General features: G+C 56.1%; 2 protein-coding genes and 1 pseudogene across 2 annotated transcripts; 2 read left to right on the top strand and 1 right to left on the bottom strand.

The window, feature by feature from the left end:
• The first annotated feature begins 2,789 nt into the window (after positions 1–2,789).
• LTB4R (leukotriene B4 receptor) lies at positions 2,790–4,911 on the top strand. Its single transcript, XM_056134255.1, has 2 exons — positions 2,790–2,908; positions 3,730–4,911. Exon 2 carries the CDS (start codon positions 3,739–3,741, stop codon positions 4,801–4,803), a length of 1,065 nt encoding a protein of 354 aa, XP_055990230.1. The 5' UTR covers positions 2,790–2,908; positions 3,730–3,738; the 3' UTR covers positions 4,804–4,911.
• A 1,741-nt stretch (positions 4,912–6,652) lies between these two features.
• On the bottom strand, positions 6,653–27,094 carry ADCY4 (adenylate cyclase 4). The gene is made up of 26 exons (XM_056133749.1): positions 27,008–27,094; positions 26,463–26,666; positions 23,661–23,858; positions 23,408–23,569; positions 21,746–21,895; positions 21,235–21,383; positions 21,020–21,131; positions 19,924–20,051; positions 19,618–19,776; positions 18,873–19,005; positions 18,515–18,685; positions 15,153–15,196; positions 14,914–15,000; positions 14,681–14,750; positions 14,302–14,399; positions 13,632–13,716; positions 13,392–13,529; positions 12,264–12,374; positions 11,878–12,056; positions 11,626–11,710; positions 10,354–10,512; positions 8,524–8,670; positions 8,154–8,261; positions 7,925–8,039; positions 7,325–7,449; positions 6,653–7,238 (listed from the first exon to the last, which is right to left on the bottom strand). Exons 2-26 carry the CDS (start codon positions 26,619–26,621, stop codon positions 7,086–7,088), a joined length of 3,225 nt encoding a protein of 1,074 aa, XP_055989724.1. The 5' UTR covers positions 26,622–26,666; positions 27,008–27,094; the 3' UTR covers positions 6,653–7,085.
• On the top strand, positions 24,322–24,448 carry LOC130042206 (uncharacterized; annotated as a pseudogene).
• Positions 27,095–27,817: the final 723 nt, after the last annotated feature.

Here is a 27,817-nt window from a genome sequence, read left to right as displayed (position 1 = left end):
AACAGTATGGACAATTCTCGAAAAATTAGAAATTGAGCTCCCATTTGACCCAGCAATACCATTCCTGGGAATATATCCTAGAGAGGCAAAAAAGTATAGTCAAAGTGACATCTGCACTTGTTTGTTCATTGCAGCACTCTTTACAATAGCTAGAATCTGGAAAAAACCTAAGTGCTTGAGAACAGATGACTGGTTAAAGAAACTTTGGCACATCTACACAATGCAGTACTATGTAGCTGTTAGAAAAGATGAAGTCACGAAATTTACATACAAGTGGTACTACATGGAAAGTATCATGCTAAGCGAAATGAGTCAGAAAGAGAGGGACAGACATAGAAAGATTGCATTCATCTGGGGAACATAAAGTAACAAAATAGGAGACTAACACCCGAGAATAGCCGAGATAAATACCAGGAGGTTTACTCCATGGCTCGGAGGCCAGCCGGACATGCTAGGCGAAAAGGCAGCTCAGATAGAGAAGGGAGCACCAAATAAAGGGTATCGGGAGGATCCTCCCAGGATGGGAGATGCATGCTGAAAGTAGATTATAGACTGAACATGATTGCCACTCAATGCCTCTTTTGCAAACCACAGCACCCAAAAGGAGAGAGAGAGAGAGAGAGAGAGAGAGAGAGAGAGAGAGAGAGAGCAAAAGGGAATGCCCTGCCACAGAGGCAGGGTGGGATTGAAGGCATGGGGGGTGGGAGGGATACTGGGATCAGTGGTGGTGGAGAATGGGCACTGGTGGAGGGATGGGTACTCGATCATTGTATAACTGAAACCCAAGTACAAAAATTTGTAAGTCTACAACTGTACCTTATGGTGTTTCACTAATTAAAATTAAAAAAAAAACAAGCCTAACTGGCTGGTCACCTGAGGGGTCACCCAGTCTCTGCTGTAGTCACTTTTGCACCACCCAGGCAGAGGGCAAATGGGAACAAAGGAAATCCAGTTCTCAGGGTTATGCTGGGGGTATAGCTTGGCACTTAGGTGACGGTGATAGTGCTTAGAGTGTCTATCTTGAGTGGAGGAAGGAAGGGCATTGAGGAGCTGGAGAGACAGATAGAACAGGGTTAAGGCGCATGCCTTGCATCGCACTGGTTCCATCCCTGGCGCTGCATATGATCCCTCAAGCACCAGGTTGAGCACAGAGCTAGGAGTGAGCCCTGAGCACCCCTAGGTGTGGCCCTCAAAACCAAAAAGAAAAGAAAAGAATGGTCTGCGAGAGATGGAGCTGGGGAGGCTGCTGAGTCAGAAACTTCCACTTCCAAACAGCTCTCCGGGGCTTTTCCTGCCTGCCTTCGTGGGGCAGAGGCTCCCAGCTTGCTCTGCCACATACCCGCGGCTCACCCCCCTGTGCGGTCGGAAGCCCTTCCTCAGTTCTGCATGCACTTCTTGCGGTTTCACCCTCTGGGTTTCATCACATCCTCTGCCCGTCAGTTCCCGGGACTGCTCTGCTATGGCTTTTCTCAGCAGAGGGAGCGAGGGCACCAGGAGGGCTAAGGGACCGTGCTGATGGCCACAGTGCCCAAGAGTCACACAGTTTTCTGAGAAGTGGCAGAGGAAGGGAAGCAGGTGGGCTCAGTCCTGCTTGCAGGGACGGCTTTGCCATGCTGAGCGCTGCAGGGGAGGTAGAGGAAGCAGACGGCCTCCTGGCTTCCTATCACCGAGGGGCAGACAGAGTGGCCTGGGGACTGCTGCTCTGGCCACTTTCTTGGTCCCCTCCTGCTCCTTCCCCCTCCCCCCTCCCCCTCCACTCCCCCCTTGGCCATCAGATCAGTGCCTGAGCTCCTTCAGAATTGTCCCTACTTAACTTTCTGTTTCTTTCTTTTTTTTCTTTTTGGGTCACACCCAGCAATGCTCAGGGGTTACTCCTGACTCTGCTCTCAGGAATTACTCCTGAGAGTGCTGGGAGACCATATGGGATGCTAGGAATCGAACTTGGGTAGGCCTCGTGCAAGCCAACGCCCTAATCCCTGTGCTATAGTCCACCCCCCCAACTTTCTCTGTGTCTAAGGTGAAGCTGGCCAAGGTGGGATAGAGGCAGTGCTGGGTTCCTTGCCTGGTGCCCAGGCTCAGGTGGCAGGGCAGTCCCATGGGCGAGCACATGGGCAAACCCAGGGGCAGGCGCAGGCAGGGCTTTTGGGGAAAGTGAGGAAATGGGCATTTTGGGGACCAGCTGGACTTTTGCTTCTACCAGAGAAAAGGGAGGACTGGTAGAGTGAAAACGGAACCAATGGAGAAGGAGGGGAGTATGGGGGTGCTGCAGGTGCCCCCTACCAACTCCACTCATGGCATCATGACATGCCAAAGACCAGGTGTGGCTCTCGCACCCATCTGGTGACCTAACCATGCTCCAGACCTGGGCACAGCGACAATCTACACTTCTCAACCATCTTGAAATCTACCTTGTTCACCCCAAATACCAAGATGCTCAACATTCTGGGCTCACCACCTGAGCCCATTGCCCTCTCTGGCTTCCACCCTTTGGTCTCTCCCATGACGTAACTCAGGACTCGATTCAATTCTCCGGTTGGGACCTGCACTGAGACCACACCCTTGGTTTTCACTCTCCTCACCCCTCTTTCCCCTCTCACTGCCTCTTCCTGGGCACTTCTACTCTGGCTCCACCCCTTTAGGGGAGGCGGGGGGGGGGGGGGGGGGGTTCCCTTGGAACAGAGCCTGTCCCCTACAGTGGAGGGAGAGGGGAGGCGCTACAGCCCCACCCTTTGGAACATTTATCTTCCCCCTCCCCTGCCCTGAGGTACTTCCTCTTGGGTTGATTGAGAAGACAGCACCCAGACCTGGGGCCAGGCCCCCCTGGCACTGGACAGAGTGCGTGTAGGCTACACCACGTTGCCCTGAGCCCCAGGATTGGCACCAGCTCCCGACAGTACCGGGAAAACCTGTAAGTAAAAATCCTGGGTGTGAGGGTGGAGGTGGGGGGCAGCTTGAGAAAAGGTGCAGAGAGATTTCTAAAGAAAGCCTGCTGGGTAGGTAAGTCTGGAGAACTTGTCCTTGCTGCCTACCTGGGGGTCCTCCCATCCCTGAGGTGTCCAATGTACCCTGGGCATTGCTGGGGAGGAGGGGGAGGTGACTGGAGGCAGTCAGAATGACAGAGGGGCCAAACAACCCGGCATGGGTCAGAGTGACTAGCTTTTGAAGGGTGGAGAAAGCCCATTCCCAGCTCCCACCATGCTGGCTCTGGGTTTCAGGGTCTCTCTCTCTCTCTCTCTCTCTCTCTCTCTCTCTCTCTCTCAGTCACACCCAGTGATGCTCAGGGGTTACTCCTGGCTCTGCACTCAGGAATTACTCTTGGTGGTGCTTGGGGGACCATATGGGATGCTGGGAATTGCCCGGGTTGGCCATGTGCAAGACAAACGCTCTACCCACTATGCTATCGCTTCAGCCCCATGGGTTTCATGGTCTCTTAAGGGAAAAAAGGACTAAAGGGCTGGGAACCTTGAGTGCTCTTGCTCATTATTTTGCAATTGGGTCTGTGGGCAGGAAGGGGCCAGATGCCCCAGTTAGGAAATGAGTCTTTGTGCTCAACCAGATGCCCTTAAGTCAGATCCGCTGGCAATGCGCAGTGGGGGGTTTGGAGGGGGTGGGGCAGAGGAGGACACCAGAACTTTCCACCTGGAGAGGCCTCAGGGCCAGGGAGTCCGGAGCCTCAGGAAGCCCCCCCACCCCTCCACCTCATGGGCGTTGTTGGGCCTCACCCTTCAGGTGCTTCCAATGGCTGCCAACACTACGGGCCCCACGGCGTCCTCTGGAGCAAGGTCCTCCTTCATCCCGCTGCTGGCCAGCTGCCTCCTGTCTGTGGCGCTGGCCCTGGGGCTCCCTGGCAACCTTTTCGTGGTGTGGAGCATCCTGGCAAAGATGCGCAAGCGCTCTGTCACTGCCCTGCTGGTGCTGAACCTGGCGGTGGCCGACCTGGCCGTGCTGCTCACCGCCCCGTTCTTCCTGCACTTCCTGGCCCGGGGCACCTGGATTTTCGGCCTCTTTGGCTGCCGCCTGTGCCACTACGTCTGCGGCGTCAGCATGTACGGCAGCGTCCTACTCATCACCACCATGAGTCTGGACCGCTCGCTGGCTGTGGCTCGGCCCTTCCTATCCCAGAAGCTGCGCACCAAGGCGGTGGCCTGGCGGGTGCTGGTGGGCATCTGGGTGGTGTCGGTGCTTCTGGCCACGCCGGTCATCGCCTACCGCAAGGTGGGTCTGATGCGGGACAACCGGACCGTGATGTGCTTCCTGAGCTACCCCAAGAACGGCGACAAGGCCTTCCACCTGCTCTTCGAGGCCCTCACGGGCTTCCTGCTGCCCTTCGTGGCCATCGTGGCCAGCTACTCGGACATCGGGCGGCGACTGCAGGCGCGCCGCTTTCGCCGAAGCCGCCGCACCGGGCGCCTGGTGGTGCTCATCATCTTGGCCTTCGCCGCCTTCTGGCTGCCCTACCACGTGGTGAACTTGGCCGAGGCGAGCCGCGCGCTGGCCGGCTGGCCCCTGATGGCCTCGGACCCCACAGGCCGGCGCCTGTCCCTGGCCCGCCACGTGCTCATCGCGCTGGCCTTCCTGAGCAGCAGCGTCAACCCGGTGCTGTACGCGTGCGCGGGCGGGGGCCTGCTGCGCTCGGCCGGCGTGGGCTTCGTGGCCAAACTGCTGGAGGGCACCGGCTCTGAGATGTCCAGCACCCGCCGCGTCGGCACCCTGGGCGGCCAGACGGTGCGGGGCGCCCCTGTCGCGGCCGAGCCGGGTCCCACCGAGAGCCTCACGGTGACCCCCGACGACCCTCCGGAGTGAGGCGCGCAGAGCCAGGACCCGGGGATGCGGCGGAAGGATGGAGGACACATCAGCTGGGGGCGTGTGGGGGGCCCTTGCGGGGGCCTGACCCACTTCTGTGCCCCAGGAGAGGACCAGGATGGTGTGGGGAGGGTGTAACGGGGAGCAAGGAGAGGGAGGGGCATGGCGGAGCCAGGGCCCAGTTGAGTGTACAGCTCTATTAAAACCACGTCTGAAATCGGGGCGACTCTGAGAGCCAGGAGTGTGTTATGTGGGATTGGGGGGGGGGGGAATGGGAGTCCTCTGGGGGTCCTGCTCAAAGATTGAGAGGCATCCTTCCCATCCCTGTGCTGTTCAGTTTTGGGAGAGGCATTAAAATCAGACCTAGGGGGAGCTGGAAAGAGCCAGCGAGGCTGACTCTTGCCTTGCACACCGCTGACCTGGGTTTGGCTCCCAGCACTCCATAGGACCCCCTGAGCCCCAACAGGCGTCATCCCTGAGAACAGAGCCAGGACTAATTCTTGAACACCACCGGGTGTGGCTCACAAACCAATACCAGCCAACCAATCAAAAACAAAGCCCAAAGCAAATCCCCACCCCCCAACACCAAAAAAAACCCAAACAAACAAAAACCCCAAAACCCAGAACCAGACCGAGGGCCCAAGAGAGAGTGTAATGTGCAGGAGGAGTCTGTGCTTTGAAGGCCGGAGGCCCAGATTTGATTTCCTGCCACCGTATGGCCCCCCTGAGCACCCCCGGAAAACACCTGTGCGTGTAGAGTGGGGAGCAGCCCCTCAGCAGCCCACTGCCAGGTGTGCCCCCCAAACCAAAAATAATAAGACTATTAAAATAAAAATAAAACAGTCATATGAGCACCTCTCCACACCTTTCTGTGGGGTACAAGTTACACTTTGAAGCACTCCCGAGGTGCCGAGGTACGGAGCAATGCAGTGGGCCCATGGGGACACCGGTGGCAGCAGGGCCTTCCAGGCCTGCGATAGCATCACTTAGCTTGACTTCCTGCCAGCAATCTCCCCTCTCAGCAGGAGATGCTCTGTGCCCATGGCCAAGCCCCTCCCTGCCTGCCAGCTCCCAGACCTCAGATCTTATCCCCTCCATGTCTGCATATCAACCTTTCACTGGCCCTCCCCACCTCCCCCCCAACTATACTCTGGCTCAGGGTGGGGCTGAGGTTTCTCTGTATGCACGAGCACCCTCAGGAGCAAGAATTCTCCAGGGGGGCTGGAGGGGTAGCACGGGGGTAAGGCACTTGCCTTGCACGTACTGACCCAAGTTCCATCTCGGCATCCCATATGTTCTCCCCAGCACTGCCAGGAGTAATTCCCAAGTGCAGAGCCAGGAGTAATTCCTGAGTGTAGAGCCAGGAAGAACCCCTGTGCATCTCCAGGTGTGACCTAAAAACAAAACAAGCCCCAAACAAACCAAAATAAAAAGAATTCCCTAGAGTACAAAGGATGAGACATTCTATCCTTGGAGATCACTGTGGGAGACCCTGGGGGTGACTCTGGGTCAACATTTCAGCAGCATTTCACTTCGTCACAGTCAGAGCAATGCAGAGAGCAGAGAGAAAAACCCAAAAGTCCACACGCTCTCTCTGCAGCCCACCTAGACCTTTCCCACGGACCTCAAAAGATGAGCAGGTGAGCATAAACCACAGATGCGGCAAGACCCACATGCATGTATGGGACAGTTGCAGAAGCAAGCACGGGGGCATCTGAGGGACCTGGGGGCAGGGGAACCCCCCCCCCCCCCATTGTTCACATGTTGTTCCTGCGAAGCCTGGGTCCATTTGGCCACTGCAGCTCAACAGGCCGGGATATAAGCTAAGTTCCTGGGCCTATCACCCAGGCTGCCTCGTCAGCACATGCTCAGTGCTTACTCAGCATCTGTAGAATGAATAAAGGTAAACGGCACTTCCTTGGCGGTGCCTTCCAGTATCTGTGGGTGGGGAGCAGGAAAGGACAAGTCCTGAGTTTTGAGTCATGTCGCTAAAACCCTTTATGCTTCCCAGGTGTACATGTGATCAGAATGGGGCTGGCGAGCAAACCGGGAAGTGGCAGCCACCCTCTTCCTCGCTAGTGACAAAGATTCATTCCTCTCCCACGTGTTCAGGCCCAGGATTTCACACACTCTCTCTGTTTGGCCCGAGGAGATGCTGTCCTGTGGGGGTGCAGGGAGAAGGGAACCCCCAGCTCTCCCAGCAGCCCCTGACTTCATCCGGCTGTGGTCATACTCATCTCTTTGGTGAAGCTCTGAGAGGCAGAGCACAGGCAGGCGGTGTCTCAGCCCAGGGTGGCCGAGGGAGGACCAGCTCGAGTGAAGTCTGTGTTTAGGAAGTAGGTGCAGAGCTGTCCCTTGCCCTTGACCTTGATGACACCCCGGCTGTAGCAGGTGTAGCCTAAGGACTGCAGCGCCTCAGCTGTCTCTTCAGTCACCTGCGATTGGAGGAAGGTAAGAGAGTGAGCGCAGGGCCCCTTCCTGCTTCCCCCAACAGTTCCCTCCACCGTGTCCCCCCCCTCACTTGGATCTTGCCCAACACTCCTGTACTCTCCATGCGGCTGGCCACGTTCACTGTGTTGCCCCAGATGTCATATTGTGGCTTCTGGGCTCCAATCACTCCGGCCACTACAGGTCCATGATTCAGCCCTGAGGAAAGGCGTGGTTAAGGGCTGTGGGAGAGAGAGCCCAGGGGGAGAGAAGGCGCTTGCCTTGCAGGAGGCCAACCCTGGTTCCACCTCTGGCACCTTGTGGTCCCCAGAGCACCCCCCAGGAGTGAGCCCTGAGCAAAAAGCCAGGAATAGTCCCTGAGCACTTCATGGGATGATCTCCCAAACCACCCCCCGACCCCCAAATGGGATGACCAAGAGAGGACCTGATGGGGTTTGGGGAGCAGTAGGAGGGAAAGAGGAAGTGGAATGAAACAGAGAGAAGAAACCTAGGGAGAGAAAAGGAGGATATGGCTTAGGAAAGGGATGGGGTGAGGCCCAGCAGCTTTTTTGCTCTGCTGGAAGGGGGAGTCTGCAGAGGGGCCGGGGTGACCCCGGTGGCTTACATAGGTTCTGAAGAGGGGGCACTTAGCGGGGGTGGGGGTGGGCGTGAGCCCAAAAGGGAAGGTCCTTACCCACACGCAGATGGAAGTTGTTGAAGGAATGCTTGTTGATAACCTCCAGCTTAGCCCCCAGGGCCATCGCGAATTCCACCATGGTGCCCAGGTGGCTACAGCTGCGCTCAGCATCCTGACAAAGGACCGGCCAGCAGGCCAGGTCAATGAGGACCTGGGAAGATCCCCCACTGACAGTGCCCCCAGGGGAGCTGGGAGAGGCTTGGTCTGCAAGGAAGGGGGGTACTACCTGCTGGGCGTCCTGCCCCGAGGTGGCATTTAAGCCTGTAGCTGCCATGTAGGTGCTGCCAATGGTTTTGATCTTCTCCACACCACTGAACTTGGGCTTGGAGAGTAGCTGGACAGAGAGAAGACTCTGTCCCCGTCCCTCTCACTCTCACCCTGGAACCCAGTCCCAGGCCACTGGAGGCTAAAGGGCCATGGTGTAGGCTCGGGAAGCAGGAGGGACAGGTTGGGAGGGTGGAAAGTTGCCGGAGAGGGCAGACCTGGGCAATCCGTGGAGCAGAGGAGGGATGGGGTTTGCGGGTGGAGAGAGCGAAGCAAAAGAAGGGACTGGTGGGAAATTCTGAGATCTGGGGGAGTTGTGGGGGGGTGGTCACCTCATCGAAATCAGCAATGATCTCATTGAGCAGCCGCAGACACTCGAGCCCCTCATGGTTGATGTTGGATTCAGAGTAGAACTCCTTAAAGTCAGGGACTGAGGCGAAGAGCACACAGACGCACTCGTAGGACTGGTGGTAGAGGTCCTGGGCAAGGGCAGGGGTGGGTGGGTGAAATGAGTGTTTGTCCCCCTCGGGATCTGCCTGGGGCCACCCCTCTCCTGTTAAGGACTGGGACAGAGGAAGTCCCACTGACTCAGGCATCCCAGATGGGGCCCCAGTGTGATTCTGAGAGCACAGAAGATTGAGGTCAGGCTCCTCTCAGAACAAAACCCCGGGAACCACTTCTAAAACTGGGATCCCAGACAAAGACAATCAGTTGCATATCTGCAAGAGAAAAGTAAAAATAAACAATATGGAGAGTGTGGCAAAGGAGAAGTGAGGGTAAGGTGGTAAAGATGTGACCAGATGAGACTGTCACCCAATGAGTGCTTTAAAGTCCTATTTTTTTCGGTCTGTTTTTTGTTTGGGGGACACACTCAGTGGTGCTCAGGACTTTCTCCTGACTCTGTGCTCAAGGGTTATTGTTGGCTGGTCTCAGGAGACCAGTGGGTGCCAGAGATTGGGCCTGAGTTAGCCATGTGCAAGGCAAGCACCCTACCCACTCTACTATCTCTCTGATTCCCTGCTTTAAGGCCCACTGATGGCACTGAGGCCACTCTCTAGGAGCTAAGTTAAGGACAGAAACAGAAGCAGCTACAAGAGACCCAGTGCCTACAGGAAGACTATGAGTTTCTGCTTTGATTTTGAGAGCAGAGAGCAGATAATGGGATCCTGAGACTATGAAATAACTCCGCCACCCCAATAGTTTCTCTAATACCCCCCACCCCACTCAGGCCAAGAGTGCTTCTGTTGCATAGAAGGTGACATGATGGGAAAAAGAAGAGAGAACAGGGAACCCAGGTATGGCTCAAGTGGCAGATGTATCTGCCATGTAAGCATGAGATCAGACATTCCATGTCCAGTGCCACCCACAGTTACCAAGTATGGTCCTGCAGCTCTGCAGTTTGGGTCCTGGGCACCCTGCAACATGGCATGCAGTCAATGGAGCACTGTGGCCAGCCAGGTGTGTGAGCATCACAACTCAAGTGTGAGACCCTGAGTGAGCACCACAGCCCACCCCGGTCTTTGCAGCAAACGACAACAGGAAAAAGGGGAGAGGGAAGGAGAATGGACAAATTCAACAAGATAGTGTGAATCAAATAAGGCACCCACAGTGCAAATGAAGGGCAACCTCATGGGCAGAGACTGGCAAGGTCCTGGAGTCTCTAGGGCAGCATGGCCCATTGGAACTTTCTGTTCTGTTGGGAATTCCATTTCTGTGCCATCTGGTCGGTCGCTGCCAGCCCCCAACAGCCACTGAACACTTTAAATGTGCCCCTTGAGAGTGAGGAACTGGACGCAGATTCAAACATCTCCATCTGCCTATTGGTTATGCTCTGGATAGCACACGTCCCGGAAGCTGGGTGATGTACAACCTTCACTCAAATCCCACCGACACACCATGAAGCTTCAGAACTGAGGAGTCAGGCACTGGACACAACACTCCTTCAGAGTGAGAACTCAGGAGGCAGATTCTCTGTGCTCCCCAAAGATGGAACCTAAGATCTGGGATCGATGGAGGGCGGCACCTGACAGATACAGTGTGGCTGTACCCTCCTCCCCAAATCTCCATGGGGGATCTCCAGAGAGCACAAGCCCAGAGCCAAGAATTTCCTGGGAAATGATTTCTAGGGTTTTTAGGTCTCCTATGTCAGGGAGGGAAGTCACCTCGTTGCGCCGGTTCTGGCCGATGAACTGGGGGGCCACGTGTGCCGGGAGCACATTCTCCAAAAGCAGCCGAGTCAGGTTCTCCATTGTCTCAGTCTCCTCCCGCTCCTGCCGCAGCTTTTTCTTCCACAGGAAGTCCAGGCGGCAGTAATACTCATTCTGGGGGGCCGTCCGGGCACAATATGGGGAGACACAGTGCAGGGAAAGTCCCGGCTCCTGAGCATTCATGCCCACTCCCTGAGGCCCTCTACTCACCCCGCTTTCGAGAGAAGATCCTTAGAGATGGGGACTACCTTTGGAATCAGAGGATTAGGGGTGGGGGTAGAGGCTCTCTTTTTTTTTGAAGGGTTTGGGCACACCCAACAGTGCTCAGGGCTTACTCTTGGCTCTGTGCTCAGGGAGTATTCCTGGGGGGGTTCAGGGGACCATATAGAATGCTGGGGATTGAATCCAGGTTGGCTACATGTGGGGTTAGTGCTCTACCTGCTGTACTACTATTTCAGGCTCCACTCCAAATTTTTATGTATGTATTTTTGGTTTTGGGGCAATGCTCAGGGTTAAGCCCTGGCTCTGAACTCAGGAATCACCCTGATGGTCTCATATGGGATGCCAAGAATCGAACCCTGGCAAGAACTCTACCTGTTGTACTATTTCTCTGGTTCCTCCATTATATGTGTGTGTGTGTGTGTGTGTGTGTGTGTGTGTGTGTGTGGTGTATCACTGTCACTGTCCTGTTGTTCATCGATTTGCTCAAGTGGACCAAGTAATGTCTCCATTGTGACAATTATTACTGTGTTTGGCATATCGAATATGTCATAGGTAGCTTGCCAGGCTTTGCTGTGCAAGATACTCTCAGTAGCTTGCCGGGCTCTCCAAGAGGGGCAGAGGAATCGAACTCGGGTCGGTCACATTGGCCGCTTGCAAAGCAAATGCCCTACCCGTTGTGCTATCACTCCAGCCCACTATATATATATATATATATATATATATATATATATATATATATATCTTTTTTTCCCCTTAAGCATACTTTTCCTTGTTGGGGGAAGGAAGGGAAGGGAGAGAGGCAGGCACACCCTCAGATGAGTGAAATGAAGGAAAAGAAAGGGAGCAGGCAGGGTGATTTAGAAACTTCCAGTGCATACACCATTTGGGCTCAACTTGGGAGATGTTAAGAGTCAGGCAAAGGGGAAGAAAGGCCAAGTCATATGGCCACTTTTCCAGCCTCACCTGTCCTAGGAGGGCCCCGGAGGACTGAACGCAGTGACTTACCTGGCGGGCCAGGAACAGGAGGGTGAAGAAGAAGATGAAGAAGGAGATAGCGCCCATCAGTTTGGGTTCCTTCAGTACGCCTGGCCTGAGAGGACCAAGGATCAGGGCTGCCCCTTCCTGGTGCCCTTCTCCCTGCTCCCCACATCAGGCAGCCCCTTGCCTCCCTCCCCTGCCACCCTGGTGGTGTTTCAGGAAGCTCCCCCCATAGGCCTCCCACAGGACCTGGTGCCTCTGTCCAGTGGCCACATGTACCTGGAGGGGCCCAGATAGAGGCGGGCGATGAGGCAGTCGGACAGCCAGGCGTGGGAGTGCAGGAAGAAGGAGCAGGAGGCTGCCAGCCCGAGCAGCAGCAGCAGCAGCTTCAGCTCGAAGCTCATGTGCAGGTAGACGGAGCAGGAGAAGAAAGCCAGCACGCAGCAGTGCATGGAGTACTGTGGGTGGCCGGGGTGTTAGCGGCAGCCGATGTTCTCCCTGCACCCCGCCAGGGCCCAGGCCACTCCGAAGAGCGGACACACACACAGATACACATGCACAAGAACATACAGGCACGCACTGAAGGGGTAGTGGTGTCACGCCCCCCAGGACAAGGATAGGGTGAGGGGATCTGGAGGGGACAACTGGGCTGTGGGTCCACTCACCGGGATGCTGATGAGAGGCAAGGAGCCGGGGAGCTCCCAGGAGAGGTTGGCGGTCACCGAGGATATGTTGTGAGTGTGGAAAGGACAGCTAGCGGTTGCCGGTAAGAAGAACTGCAGAAGGAAGTGAGGGATGAGGGGAGTGCTAGGGGCGCCCCAAGCTGAGGACCTCACCATCAGGAGGCCCAGCCAGACTTCCCCCAGAGCTGGAGACTGATTTCCGGTTGGAGAGCCTTAGCACTGGGAGCAATGTCAGAGCTGGAGGAAGTGGGGCTGCCATAAGCACTAAACGTCCGTAGATTTGGGGAATGATTTCTTTCTGGGGGTGTCTTCCAGTGTTCAGGGCCCACTGGTGATTCTTGGCCAACTTATCCAGTCAACACAAGGGCCCTAGGATGCGATGATGCTTGAACCCTGCAGTTCTGGGGGATACCTGGATTACCCGAGTGGTGCTGGGGGCCTCCAGGGCTGCACCCAGCGATGTTTAGGGTGGTGAGGGCAGGGGTGTATGTGATGCCAGGGAGTGAAGCTAGATAGCATGTACAAGGCAGTCACCCTGATACGGTTCTCTGTCTTTTTGGGTCACACCCGGCGATGTTCAGGGATTACTTCTGGTTCATTCACTCAGGAATTACTCCTGGCAGTGCTTGGGGGACAATATGGGATACTGGGAATCGATCCTGGGTCGGTCATGTGCAAAGCAAACGCCCTACCCACTGTACTATAGCTCCAGTCCCCGGTTCTATCTCCTGGGCCCCATCAGGGGTTTCCCGCCAGTAGCTCAGTCTTCCTGGGCCTCATCTGCCACATGGGATTGCTAAGGTGTCTTCAGGGATAGATTTCAAGGACTGGTTCTGAGTTCTGAAGATCCCAGCTGAGCCTCAACTACAAAAGGCACCGAGAGGGTGCTCAATAGTGAAGCTCCGACCTCCTGGAAAGGAACAAAGATGTCCCCAGGGTGCTGGTCACAACAGTCCCAGCCCGGTTGGTGGCAATGAGTGCCATCTCTGTTCTTTCATGCTTGCCTCCGTCTCCATGTCTCCATCCCACCCCTGATTAGTACAGCTGGCTTTGCAAATCAAGAGGTCCCCGGTAGCTCTGACGGAAGGTCTGGGTCCCCCCTGTCCTTACCAGGATGATGATGGCCATGGTGAAGACCAGGAGGATGGTGGCCGTGCCCAGGGCGACTCGCAGTCCGGGCCTGGTGGCCACCAGGCCAGAGAGGGCGGGCAGCCAATGCAGCATCTTGGGACCTTTCAAGACGCACCTCTGTGGAGGGAGGGTGGCAACTCAGCCAGCGGGCAGTGGTGCCCAGAGCAGCTCAGTTGGGCTAAGGGCCCAGCTGGTCCTGCTGCCCCCGACCCACCTCACCGTCAGGTGCTCTGAGAAGCAAACGAAGAGGAGGAGGAGGAAGAGGAGGAAGGTGACACTGTAGGTGATGGTCAGAGCTGGGGGCCTGTGGGACAGAAGAGGGAGAAGGTGAGGGGCTGAGGAGGGCTTGAAGCATGCCCCCCACCCATCTCCTGTCGGGAGACATGGGGGGCTGTGTTCCTGTGGAAGTGAAAAGGCTGCTGATGGGTCGAGGTGGATGCAAAGTGGAGATAATGAGATGCTGTAAGTTCTCTGGGGCCAGGCAGGTTGAGGGAGGCATTGGGGCCAAACTGGTGGCCATGTCTGCCCATGACAGTCCCTTCCTTCCTGGTTGAGCTTTGAGTCCAGCTGCGTGGGAAAGTGAATAGCTCCCTCCTACGTTCAATTATTGTGTTGTTGTTGTTGTTGTTTTTTCCTGCAGGGAGACCCTCACCCACAACCCCAATGGGAATGTTGGGTGCTGGAGTCAGGCCTGGGGAGGCACAGGGAAAACTGAGGCAGGCTTGCCAGTAAGATGAGGACCATGATGGTCCCTGATAGCCCAGAAGGAGTGTTTCCTTGGGGGGTCAGGATCACAGGGTACAGGGAAGGGGACAAGGGTGTATCAGATCCAGTCTCTGGAAGAATCAGTGGTGCGAGGCTTGGGGGGCCACCCTGTCCATGGTCTCACCTGTTGGTCACCAGCATCTGAATGATGAAGTTGGAGAGGAAGACCAGGAAGGTGCAGGCTGCGTAGTACTTGAAGGCGGGGAGTGTGGAGAGCCGATACTGGAGAACCAGTACAGGGGTAAAATTGGGGGCCCACTGCTCATCTGCCCCTCACCGTGAAAGGGTCCACCCCAGTTGCCCCCACCGACCTCCAGCTCAGTGCCAGAATTCAATAGCAGCTCCCAAGGAGTCCCCCGTCCCCCGACTCCCCAGTATCCAGCCTGAAGACACTCACTTCCAGAGAGAGGCCCAGTCACAAACTCAGTAGACCTCTACTGCCCCTTCCCTAGAGCCAGGAAACGGAAGTTGGGGAGTCCTCTATTCCCGCTTCCCCAGTGTACCTCTTTTTCCATCTTCTCTTCTCGGAAGAACAGTGTCAGTGGGCTGAAGTCCTTCGACTGCTTCCACTGGCTGGTGGGGGTGGGGGCAGGCAAGGCAGTGAGCCCCAGCAGAGGAGAGGCAGGGCAGAGGGGGCAGTCAGATGAATCTTTCCTGGAGGAGATGAGAAGCCCCCCACTTCCCTCCAGGACCCTGGGTATCTGCGGCCTCCCCAGCCCTGCCCCTGTCTCCATACTTTTGTGAATTGAGCTGTTCGATGACCTGGAAGAACTTGGCATCCCCTGTGTCCAGTTCATCATCAAGTCCTCGGGGGGTGCGGCTCCTGCACAGGAAGTGCCTGACTGTCACCACACACCCTGATAAACATCTGGACCAAGCAGGAGCCCCCCTCCACACACGCCATCCCCTGGGGGAGCATGGTGGGCATCTCACAGATGGACCCCAAGTCAAAGCTGCCAGGGCCTCCCTCCTCACCGGTCCAGGCTCCACTGGGGGCTGAAGGAAGCCAGAGCCTTCTCCTGCAGGGAGAGCAAGGGAGGGGAAATGGGGCCATGAGGCCTTGCCTAGCTGCCTTGACCTTGGCCTTCCTGTTTCCCCTGCTTCTAGTGACGAGTCTCTGCATTGAACCTCCAGTGCCCTGAAGGGCGTGGGGGGGGGAGGAGGAGGTCACTTCTAGTTCTTTTATCTTCTTCCTACATGGTCATTCATAAGGCAATCTGTACCTCGCATGGGCTCTGTGTGCACTTGCTACATACCCAGGGAGCCAACAATCCTGGTGGGTTGAAGTTGAAGTAACAAAGGTACAGCTGGTAGGGCACTTGCCTTACATGCTAAACCCAGGTTTAGTACTTGGCACCCCGTATGGTCTCCTGAGCCTCACCAGGCATGATCCCTGGGCACAAAAGCCAGGAGTCATTCCTGAGCACTGCCTGCTGTGTCACCCCCTAACCCCCCCCCCAAACAAAAAATAAAGTGGAAGTGACAAGACCCAACATTCTGATTCTCTGAGTGACCTGGGGTGAGAAGTGGGCTGATGAGAGGCAGGAAGCAAACCATGACGAGGAAAGCAAAAGAGGAAGAGAAACCCATGGCTACAATGATTCTCTTATGCAGAAAGAGGGGTGCAGCACTGGTGTAGAAAGAGGGGGTGCAGCAAGGGTTCAGAGGCCAGGAAAGGGGCAGGGGCTGAGGCTGGGCTGGGGCAGAGGAGAGTGTGGGGACTTCTGCTTCTTGGCTCATCTGAAGGCAGCGGGTCACAGGGGCTGCAACATCCCCTCAACTGAAACCCTATGCATGTGCAGAGTGGGGTAGAGGAAGACGACAGCCCTAGGTCTGTGGTTTCCAACCTTAGGTACTCGCAGGAAAGCAATGTCAAGCAGGCAACAACAACTGGCTCACAGAGGTCAGAAAATTCCTGTTGAATTGGCACTGGTCTGTGGATCGGTAATTAAAAGTCACTGCTCTAGGGGTGAGCACGTCTCTGAAGCTACGCCTTCAATTTTGCTCCCCTCTCCAAATCACCTACATGCCCCCAGTGCCTATAGCCTACGTGAAAGCAAGGAAAACTCTTATTCATCTTTATCTCCTCAGGAACCAGTTCAGCGCCTGCCACACGGTAGGTGCTCAAAATCATGGAAGGAGGAAAAGAAGAATGGGTGGGTGGGAGGTGAAGTAGAAACCAGCACAAATACCGCCTCTGAACCCCTGAAGTTCTACAATCTTTGTGACTAAGCTGATTGTGATTCTCAGGCTTTCTAACATCTGGCTACACCTCCTGGAGCTAGGGATGAGAGATGAATTTCTGGGCTGGAGAGAAATTCTCAAGAACTGTCCTTGAGCATGGGGTTCCCACACCTCCTCCTGGACACATGTAGCCTGCACACCAGCAGTGGGGGGTCAAGGAGGTCTGGCACGGAATGGGGAGCGTCTCCACCATGCAGACTGTACCCAACGTTGTCCTGCCTCTAGGCTCCCAGCAACCCCCACTGGCTACCCACCATCCCCCACTGTGATCCCGACATGCAACTATCTCCCAGGTCTTCAGCCTGGCACTTTAGACCCTTCCCCACCCCATGTAGAGGCTTTAAAGGGGGTTCATGATTCCCTGAACCCCTTCTGCCAATGGCTTCCAAGTCCCCAGCACTCCTGATTTCTGCTTTTTTGGTGATGGAACACGGAGAGGGAGTTGAGTCATTTCAAAAGTCCCAGCTGTAGCCACTAGATTTGGGGAAGCTCTGCAGAAAGAAGCTTATAGCCGCTGACCAGCTCTTGGGAAAATCAGATAAAAGGGAAACTAGACTGAGGAATTTTCAACCTGGGACATCTCAACTTCGGGGTGTGACCAGGGTCCTGCATGAGGATGTTCTGGTCATTGGACAAAAACTAACCCCCCAAGAACCAGTCTATAGGGGAGATCCAGGCTCCCCCAGCAGCTGGTGGGTGCTTTCCAAAAGAATCAGCAAGGAATGGGTCTGGCCCATGGTTAAAACCAGTGGCTTTGGGGCTGGAGCAATAGCACAGCGGGTAGGGCGTTTGCCTTGCATGCAGCTGACCCAGGTTTGATCCCCAGCATCCCATATGGCACCGCTAGGAGTAATTCCTGAGTGCATGAACCAGGAGTAACTCCTGTGCATTGCCGGATGTGACCCAAAAAGCAAAGAACAAAACAAAAAAACAGTGGCTTGGTTTTAACCCTTTTCCACCTGTAGACCAGCTCCTGCCTGCACTGACCTGAATTCCAGTAGTTTTAATCCACTGCAGGGGATCAGCAGTTTCAAAGCCAGAACCAAGGGCTTGAACACTGTCCTGACGGGAGGGGAAGGTGCACCCCTTCCCTCTGTCTACCTCCCCCTACATGTGCACACACATACACACACACACCACTCACTCATACGCACACACTAACACACACTCACTCATATACTGGCTCACTCACACACTCATGCACACACTCTCACTCTCGCTCACTCTCACACATGCTCACAGTCACACTCACACATGCTCAAGTACACTCACATGCACACTCACACTCAGTCACACTCATACATGCTCATGCACACTCACATGCATACACTCATCTCGCTCACTCTCACACATGTTCATACACAGTAACATACGCTCATGTACACTCACACTTACTCTTATGCACACATACACACTCTCACACTCATACACATTCACACTCATTCACATTCAGTCACACTCAAACATGCTCATGCACACACTCTCACACTCACAGTCACACTCACACATGCTCATGCACATACACTCTCATACATGTTCACGTACTTTCACATGCACACTCTCACACATGTTCACACACAGTCACACTCATACATGCTCATGAGCACACACTCTCACACTCACACTCAGTCACACTCATATTGCTCGTGCATACTCACCTGCACACACACTCTCACACTCGCTCCCTCTCACACATGTTCATGCACACACACTCCACTCAGTCACACTCCCTCTGCCTGCTCAGGGAGACTTCCTTCTTGAAGGCCATGTGAGCATTTCACTGTCACCTCACTCTCTCCATGTACCCATGCCAGAGCAGGACACCCGGTCTGTTACTGCCCTAGTCCGAATGAGGGTTGAGGAAGAGAAGGTACAGTGAAGGAACTGAGTTAAACAGACAATTCCTGCTGGAGGTGGGTGTGTAGCCCAGGTAGAGTCAAGGAGAAGTTTGCTCCATGCCTTGGGGTCCCTGGAAAGCTTCCTGAGTGAAGACTAAGGGACTGTGATCCTGGGTTTTTGGATCTTCTCCTAAGCCTGCTTGGAGGGTGGTGGTCTCAGCCCTTTCACGGGGCCCTTGTTGGAAGAGCACATACCGGGAGCGGGGTGGAGGTGGACACGGGGCTATCCACATGGCTCAGGTGAGCAAAAGGCTTGGCTGCACCCCAGGACTCCAGGTAGCGGGTCATCAGCAGGGAAGGACGCATTTTGGGGCCCTCAAGAGAAGACAGCAAGCCTCCAGCGGTGCCCTTTTCATCCTCCTCAGCCTGGGGCAGAGCTGGGTGTCAAGATCACAGACCTGCCTCTTCTCCCCACACCCTTAGGGGCTTCCTGACCCCCCTGCCTCCCGCAGCAAGTGCACTGGGACTCGGGAACTCAGTCTCTGGCTGAGTAGGAGAGACTAGGGTTGTTGGCCAGAGATGCTCTGGGTAGGGGTCCCTGCTCTTCTTTTACCCGGGGATCGATGACCAGGTAGGTAGGCTCCCCCAGATCCCGAAGGTAAGGGTCCCGGTGTTCCATAGCTGCAGCCTCCACTGCATAAGCACCTGCCAGCAGGGCCAGGGTAGCCCCTGTGATGTGCACCCGCCTGGAGGGAGGAATGGCCGGAGTCAGGAGGATGCATTTAGACCTCTTATTCCCCAAGGACCGAGACCAGGTCTTGACTGTTCTGGATTGTCTCTCTCAGCTTCAGCTCTCTCTCCCTGCTCCTCTGTGCCTCCCTGATCTGTTTGCAACATTTTTTATTTTTTGGTGGTGGGCATCGGCAGTTCTCCAGGACTACTTCTGGCTCAAGCTTGGGTGTTTCCTGGTGGTGCTTCAGGGACTATGCATTGCCAGCTCCTGGATGGGGGAGGGGTGCTCCCACATGCATAACCTGTGCTCAAACCCTTTGAGCCCTCTCTGTGCCCTGGGGTTGTGCCTATTCTAGTAAGGAACAGGAGATGAGTGGCATCATGTGGAAGGCCCCAGTGACCTCTTCCTACTGTTTCCAGGAGCTCTAGGACTTTTTTTTTTTTTACTTTTTGGGTCACACCTGGCGATGCACAGGGGTTACTCCTGACTTTGCACTCAGGAATTAGTCCTGGCAGTGCTCAGGGGATCATATGGGATACTGGGAATCGAACCCAGGTCAGCTGCGTGCAAGGCAAATACCCTACCCACTGTGCTATCACTCCAGCCCAGGAGCTCCAGGACTTACCCTGGCACGCCGCCCGCCTCCATGTGGTTGGCCAGCGTGACATCATGGGACCACACGTCATACTGCCACTTCTGCAGCCCAATGACTCCGCAGAGCACACTGCCAGAGTGCACGCCCACACGCATGTTGATATCCACACCCGTGGCTGCCCGCAGCTTCCTGCACACGGAGTGTGGGGAGCAGTTCAAGTGGCTCCCTCTGCCCTACCCAAGCCACACCTCTTCCTCTGCCAAGTTTCCACTACCCAGCCAGCCTGTGCCCTACAGCCATCACTGGCTGTACCATGGGCCAGCTGCCCAAGCTGACCTGATGGCCCGACACATGTCCAGCCCCATGCGCACGCAGTTGATGGCGTGGTCTGGCAGCGAAAGTGGTAGGCCCGAGACGCAGTAGTAACAGTCTCCCAGGATCTTGATCCGCATGCATTCGTGCTCCTGGGGTGGGGAGAACGAGATGGCTGGAGCGAGTGGGTGAGGATGTGGATGCTGAAGGCCAGCTGGGGTGGGGGGGCATGTGGAGGTCAGGTCCAGGCACTGTCTGTACAGTGTCATCCCCAGAGCATCCCTGTGTGTGGCTCACCCCAGTCAGATTCGACCCTATGAAAGTGCCTTCAGGACTGAGAGGGGTTTTTTGGTGTGTGTATGGGGGTGGTGACTGAGATGCAAGATCTGGTTACTTGGGGGTGTCCCTGGACTCTGAGATAGCGTGGGAGCACTGCTACAAGTCATTCATAGATTTGAAAATGCTCCCATGGAGTGTGGAGCTTGGCAGTTTAGTGGCGGTGTCCAGAGATGCCTATGTCAACTCTCTTTGTGTTTCTTGGGGGGACTGGGAGATGTTTGGGGATGTGGAGAGGTCTCCTCAGTTTTGAGGATTCTATGGAGGGTTCTTGCTAGCTCTGAGGGTTCTGTGAAGGGGTCTCCCTGCTCTGGGGGTGGTCTGTGGTGAGGCCTTCCCAGCTCTGGGGGGTCTATGGAGGGATCTCCCCAGCTCTGGGGGGGTCTGTGGAGGGGTCTCCCCAGTTCTGAGGTTTCTGTGGAGGGGTTTCCCTGCTCTGAGGGGTCTGTGGAAGGGTCCCAGCTTGGGAGGGGCTGTGGCAGGGTCTCCTAGTTCTGGGGGGGTCTCCCTAGCTCTGGAGAGTCTGTGGAAGGGTCTTCCCAGCTCTTATGGTGCCTGTGAAGGATCTCCCCAGCTCTGAGGGGTTTGTGGAGAGGTTTTCCCAGTTCTGGAGCACAGGGTGAGCAGTCCTGTCCCTGGGGATGTCTGAGAAGGGTCTCCTCGGTCACATGGGGCACGCAGTAACCCTCCTGGCCTCTGGACCCTGCTTGATTCTGAGGAGGCTGGGAGACTGTGGAAGGGGGTGTAGAGGGAGGAGTGGGGTGAGACGGGAGGCCTCTCTGACCTTGGCGATCTGGTCAAACTTGCCGAAGAGCTCGTTGAGCATGAGCACCAACTCCTTTGGCGAGCACTCACTGGCCAGTCGCGTGAAGCCCACGATGTCTGCATACAGCACACTGGGTGGGGCAAGGGGTCAGTCCTGCAGGCATTCTGCGCCTCCCTTCCTCTGGCCACCATCACCCCAACTCATCCCTTCCCTCCTGTCACCCTCCTCCCTACCTCACTCCCTGGTGTCTCTTGACATAGAGGCTGTGGAAGTTGTTGGTACTCTCTGGTCGGGAGCCCTGTCCAGCCTGCAGCCGGGCCATGATCTCTGCCTTCATCTCGCGGGCCAGGTAGGCCGGAAGGATGGACAAGAGAAGGTGTTCCTGGGAGAATGTACTATGAACACCAACCCTCCTGCTCCCCAAAGTCAGGACCCCCTACTCTCGGAACACCCTTGGCGCCCACACTCCCCCAGACCCACTAGGAGTTCCCTGGTCTTCCCAGCTCCACCCCACCCCCAGCTGGGCTCAGCACCCCATCCTGCTCTGAGCACCTGAATTCGCGGCACTACGGATGGACTGAGAGCCCATGGTTTAGTATCAGCGCGTCCTAAAGTGCTTCCACAAACCTTGATTGGAGCTGACGACAGCCCCAGTTGGGCCCCGAAGGAAAGAGAAGCTCAGGGGCCGCCCGAAGTCATGCGCATCCCTCTCTCTGCGCCCGCCCGCCCCTCCCCCCCGCACACCTGGTGCTTCTTCTCGGTGTCCAGTCGGCGGCGCGAGTGCAGCGAGGTCAGCGCCTCCCGGAAGGTGGCGCGCAGCGCGCGCTCCATCAGCGCCTTGTGGTACGCCCCCGCCACGTTCCCGCACAGGAACAGCACCGCGTTAGCCGCCAGCTGCGGGACAGGGTGGCCTCAGCGCGATGCTCGCGGGGGGAGCTGCCCTCTGAGGGGCCTGGCAGGGACTACAGCACAGACTACAGGACCGCAGCTGCAGTGAGAGGCCGAAGTTCTTCCAGGCGGCTGCTGGAGGTGCACCCCTAATGACGCCCCTCCCCCAAGCCCTACCGCGCATCCCCCTCTGCCCCCCACCCCCAGCTCCAGTACCAACGCAACCTTCTCTCTTTTCCTCCCTGCCTCTTTCCCCCACTCCCTTTTTTGGTTTGTTTTTGGGCCACATCCTCCAATGCTCAGGGGTTACTCCTGGCTCTGCACTCAGGAATTACTCCTGGAGGTGTTCCGAGGACCATATGGGATGACCAGGATAGAACCTGGGTCCGCTGCACGCAAGGCAAGCACCCAGACTGTTGTACTATCACTCCAGCCTCCTTCCTCCCTCCGTCCTTCCTTCCCCCTCCCTTCCTCCCTTCCTTGCTTTCTTTCTTAGTTCTACCTTCCTTTCTCTTTCTCTTTCCTTCTCTCTTTCTCTTCCACTTTCTCTTTCTTTCTCTCTTTCCCTCCCTGCTTCTCCCTCCCACCAACCCTTTCTTTCTTCCTTCCTCCCTCTCTCCCTCCCTCCCTTCCTCTTTCTCTTTTCCTCTTTTTTTCTTTTCCTCCCACCCTTCTTCCTTCTCTTCGCCTTCCTTTCTCCCTCCCTCCCTCCTTCCCTCCCTCCCTCCCTTCTTTCTTATCTTCCTTCCTTTCCTTTTTTTTCTTTTTGGGTCACACCTGGTGATGCTCAGGGGTTACTCCTCTTCTTCATTCAGGAATTACTCCTGATGCTTGGGGGGCCATATGGGATGCTGGGGATCAAACTCAGGTCAACTTCATGCAAGGCAAATGCCCTACCTACTGTACTATCATTCTGGCCCCCCTTTCTGTCTGTCTATCTATCTTTCTTTCTTTCTTCTTTCTTTCTTTCTTTCTTTCTTTCTTTCTTTCTCCCTCTCTTTCTCTCCCTCTCTTTCTCCCTCTCTCCTTTCCTTCCTTCCTATCTTCCTTTTTTTTTTTTTACAGTGCTGGGGATTGAATCCAGGACCTCACCCATGCAAGACAAATGCTCTACCCCTGAGTAGTTGAGTGACATGCCAGGCTAAGTCTCTTTCCCCTTCCTGATGCTATAGACTAAACCCAGGATATCACACATGCAAGGCCCGCTCTAATGCTGAACCACAACTCCACCCAAAAGACCGAGAAATCTTTTGCACCTTTTCTTCTTCTAGAATCCCACAGCACTCTTGTCTCTCCCCCACCCCCAGCACAAAGTCTTTAAGCTTCAACTTTTGCATTCTCTTTTTGCATTCTCTTTTCTCATTCTGGTGAGCACCGTGTGGAGACAGTGCACCCACTCCTCAAGGCAGGCCTTTGCCATACTCCCAACTCCCAGGTCAGCAAATGCACCATGAATGCCTAAGGAAAGCAACAAATGCGGCAGAACCATCAGGCGCAGCCTGACCCTCCTGTGGTCACCTGTGGCAGCAGTGCGGGCCTTGAGTCCGGTTGGGGTCCAAGATAGAATCCAAGGGCCAGCAGGTGTGAGAGTGATGAGGTGAGGCCCGCAGCAACTGCGTCCCACATACCCAAGGGCAGCATAGCGTACACAGTGAAGATGACAAAGAGGAAGAAGGACACCTAGAAGGGAGGATGGGAGACTGCTCACTACCTGGGTTCTGATTCCAGGCGACGGCCCCCTTCCCGCTGATCTTCCTGGTCCACCTCTCACCTGGTCCCAGGCGCTCACTACGCCTCCAGTGAACAGGAAGCTATGACCAAGGGCGAGCAGTGCCACCCACACGAAGCCTGAGAGGGGTCGTGTCCAGCGCTGCAGCCACTGTTCCCGGGAAGCCAGTCCCAGCAGCAGGGAGAAACCGCCCAGAGCACACAGCACAATGGTCAGGAAGCCTGGGTCTGAGATCAGCTCCTGTGCAGAGGTGGGGGATAGAGGGGATGGGAGACAATTTTGGAAACTGGGGTCCTTCCAAAGAGAGGAAGAATCCGAAGCCCCTCAGCCAATTTTGAAGCTGCAAACCCGAGTATCAAAAGGAAGCGAGCACCTCTACTTGGCATTCAAAAGAGATAATCTGTCTGAAAGCGTCTCTATCCCAGTTCTGTCGCTAGAGCTTGCAGTATCACATGGTTGAATCTACTTTTCACACTAACATGCCACAAGGGCTCCTGAGCCTGGACCCGCCTACCTGAAATACCTGGTGATCACCCCATCGTCTGTATATGAGTCCGTATGTGAATCTTTCTGTATTTGCCCTGTGTGAACTCACAATCTTTCTGATGAGTCCTAGATTTCTTATCTATGGAAAAAAAGGCATAATGCTAGCCTAACATGCCAAAGCAACCAGAAAATCCTACCTCATAGGATGCATAGAAGGATGTAATGATTCCAACTATGTTCTTTCGCCTGAGGCCCAGTGAGCACTGGCTGCACACAGCAGCCACCTGAGGAATGTCCACAGCCTGATGCTCTTGCAAGCTTCCCTGAGGGACCTGGAGACAGTCCTTGGCAGTATGGCATTTATCTCTGCCCCTAGTTGGTCCCATTTTTAACCTCCTAAAGCCCCTAAACGGGCCCCTAGGTAGATGAGGAGCCTTTGGAAAACCCTTGGGTCTACCCTGCCACCCATGTGCCCCAGCCTGCAGAACAAGGATTATGTGGTGAGCTCTACGTATGGGTGCATCCAGATTCCCTCGCCTCCTGCTGATCCACTTCACCAAAAAGGGCACTTCAGCAAAAGGGGGGATTGGGCCACAGCTGGCAGTGCACAGGTCTTACTTCTGTGCTCAGGGATCACTCCTGGTGGGTCTTGGGAGACATATGGGGGTGCTGGGGATCAAGCCCAGGTCTGCGTGTGCAGGGCAAATGCTCTATCCCCTGTGCTACTGCCCCAGAGCCTGGATGAATATCTTTTTTGGCTTTTTGGGTCACCCCCAGCAATGCACAGGGATTACTCCTGGCTCATGCACTCAGGAATTACTCCCCGCAGTGATTGGGGGACCATATAGGATGCTGGGAATTGAATCCGGGTCGGCCACGTGCAAAGCAAATGCCTACCTGCGGTACTATCGCTCCAGCTGCCCGGATGAATATTTTTGGTTTGTTTTGTTTGGTTTTGTTTTTTGAAGCACCTAGAGGTGCTCAGGGGCTGTTCTTGGCTTGCCACTTGAGGTAGCTCCCAGCAGTGCTCAGGGAACCATGCAGAGCAGGAAATGGAGGATTCTGCACCCGAGTCCTCTCCCCAGCCCTGCAGTGGATAAATCTGACGACTTGGGGGTCGTTAAGCAGCTCATTTTGGATGACTGCGGGGTCAGATACATCCCTAATCATGGCGCCTTTGAACAAATATGAGCCTTGGAATCTTGCAAGCTTCAGAACTGCCCCCTGCTCAGTCATGCCCACCAACAAACCCTACTTCCTATCTTCAGGGGAAAGTGAACAGAAAGACCATGTGTGTTCAAATCTGGCCAGTTGGTTCCGCAAAGACTCTGTGTCCAGAACAGATGAAAGGTACTAGGCAGCAGGGGGTGCCCTACCTTCCTAGTGGCCCTGGACTGCTCTCCTACCACCCAGCTCTGGGCATAGATACCCTTTTGCTGTTCCACCCTTTGCTCCCACGGCTTCCTGAACTTCAGCTGGTGGTCTGCGATTCTCCTCCCTTGTCTCCCAGGAGGAAAAAGAAAAGTTGGAGCAGTTTGCTTCCAGAATGGACTAGAAGACAGACATCCCTCTCCTCCCCACCCAAAGAAATTGGAAACGGATTTATTTGGGGATTAGATAAGAGAGGGAAAGAGGGTAGTTTCAGGAAATGTTGTGGGCACTACTGACCTGAAGGCTCTATCAGAGAAAGAAAATCCGGGAACCAATTCCAACAAGGTCCAGTGTAATATCACCCCCTACCCCTGCACCCAATACACCCCTGCCTGGAGAAGTGGAAAATCCACTCTAGGATTTATTCTAAGGCCAGCTGCCCACAGAAGCTCAGGAGGACTGTCGGTTCTGAGGGAAGTTGGCAGCATCCAGGGCTCAGCTCTCTTCCTTATGTGGACCCAGAGGTGGTGGTGTGGGAGGTGACGCTACCGCCTGGAGATCTGGCTAGGGTCCCGCGATTGTTTCCCGGCTCCGGCAGAGAAAGCTCAGTCCTAGGAAGCCTCGTGGCACACCCCAGAGTGACCCTAAGAAGCCCCTCCAGTCTGCACGTCCCAGCGTGACCCTAAGAAGCCTGGCAGGTTTGCACTCCGCAGTTCGACCCTAAGACACCCCTACAGTTTTGCACTAGGAACTAGCAGGACCCTAGGAAGCCCCGCCCGTCTGCAGAGAAAGTGCGACCCTGGGAAACCCAGCCAGTCTGCACGCCCCGCCGAGGCTCTCAGGAAGTACCACCGAGGTCTGCTCGCCGGAGCGTGATCCCTGGAAGTCCCCCGCCGGTGTGCAGAGAAAGCGCGACCCTAGGAAGCTCCAGCGCGCCCCCCACCCGCGTCCCCTCCCCTCCTCGCCCTCGATGGGCTCCCGACTCACCCTGCCGGTGGCCCAGGCGACCGCCAGCAGCGCCAGCAGCGCGCCGAGCACGATGAGCAGCAGCAGCAGCACCAGCGGGTACTGCTGGCTCAGGCTGTAGTAGGTCTCGTAGAAGAGGTCCTCGCTGGGGGGCGGCCGGGGGCTGAACAGGCGCGCCATGCTCGGCCCAGCCCGGCTCTCCCGCGGGGCGCGCGGACGCCGGGGCTGCGGGGCGCGGGATGCGGGGCCAGGTTACCTCCGGGGCTCCGGCCCCGCAGGGCCCCTCTCACCCAAGCCCCAGCGTCAGCCACCCCGCGACCCCGTTTCCTTCCGGGAAGCCCCCCACTCCCGCCACTCCTCCCCCCAGCCCTCACCCAGTTCGCGGTAAAGAGATCTCCCCAGTCGGGGGCTCCTCCACCCGCAAACCCAGACGAGAAGGGCCCTAGCCAAAGTCTCCTCGCCTGGGTGGGTGGGCACGGTTTGCGGTGGAAACAAAGCGGCCCTGACCCCCCTGCAGGGACGAGGGTGGGGGGTGTCCGCCCCGTCCCAACTCCCCCGAAACTCACAGAAGCTGGTGGGCTCGGCCCGGGTGGGAGGGCGCGGGGGGGCTCAGTGCCGAGTCACGCTCGCAGCCCGGCCAGTGGCCCCGCGCCCCGCGAGACAGGCGCTTTCCTCCCGGCGCCGCGCCCCCTCCAACTTCCCAACGGGACGGCCCGGCCCCTTCCCGTGTCCGGCTGCTCCTCCGGCCTCCGCCCTCCTCTTGTCTTTCCCGCGCCACTGCCCTTTCCCTGGGCAGCTCGCGAGAACCCGGAATGCAGAGCACGGGAGAGACGCAGGAGTTGGGGTGAGCCCCGGGAGTTTCCGGGGTCCCGGTGAGGGTGGGATACTTGGATGAGGGATGACTGCGGGGCGGGCTTGGAGGGATGCCGGGCCAGAATGTGGGGAAGCAGGCACCAGGTGGGGGTGGATCTCAGGATGGGGGCAGGTGGGGCATTGGGGGAGGTGAGTTTCTCTGTCCCCTCTCCTGAGCTGAGCAACTGAGTGGGTCGATGCTTCCACCATGTCTAGCGGAGGCTTTTGTGTATGTCGCTTTGTGGGGCCTATGACGTTCCTCTCCCGGACAGCAGCTGGAAATCAAAGGGCTCTGCAGCTGGGACGAGATGGGGGTGTGCCTGAGTCCTGGAGGGAAGAGACTGCAGGGGGCCTGACCCCTGAAAACCTGAGCATATGGTGTGCTGTGTGATGGCTGTATCTAAAAGTTCCCACGGAATTCCCTTCCCAGGACGCTGCTGCAAGTCGCCAAGACTAGAAGAAAAAGTCAGTGGGGAGGGCAGTGAGTGGGGCCTAGCCTGTCTCACAGGGTCTGGGTTTAGGTC

The sequence above is a fragment of the Sorex fumeus genome, unplaced genomic scaffold (genome assembly GCF_029834395.1).
Source record: "Sorex fumeus unplaced genomic scaffold, SorFum_2.1 ptg000098l, whole genome shotgun sequence".
NCBI lineage: Eukaryota > Metazoa > Chordata > Mammalia > Eulipotyphla > Soricidae > Sorex > Sorex fumeus.
Note: the sequence above shows the minus strand (reverse complement) of the source record. Positions and strands in the feature narration are given on the sequence as shown.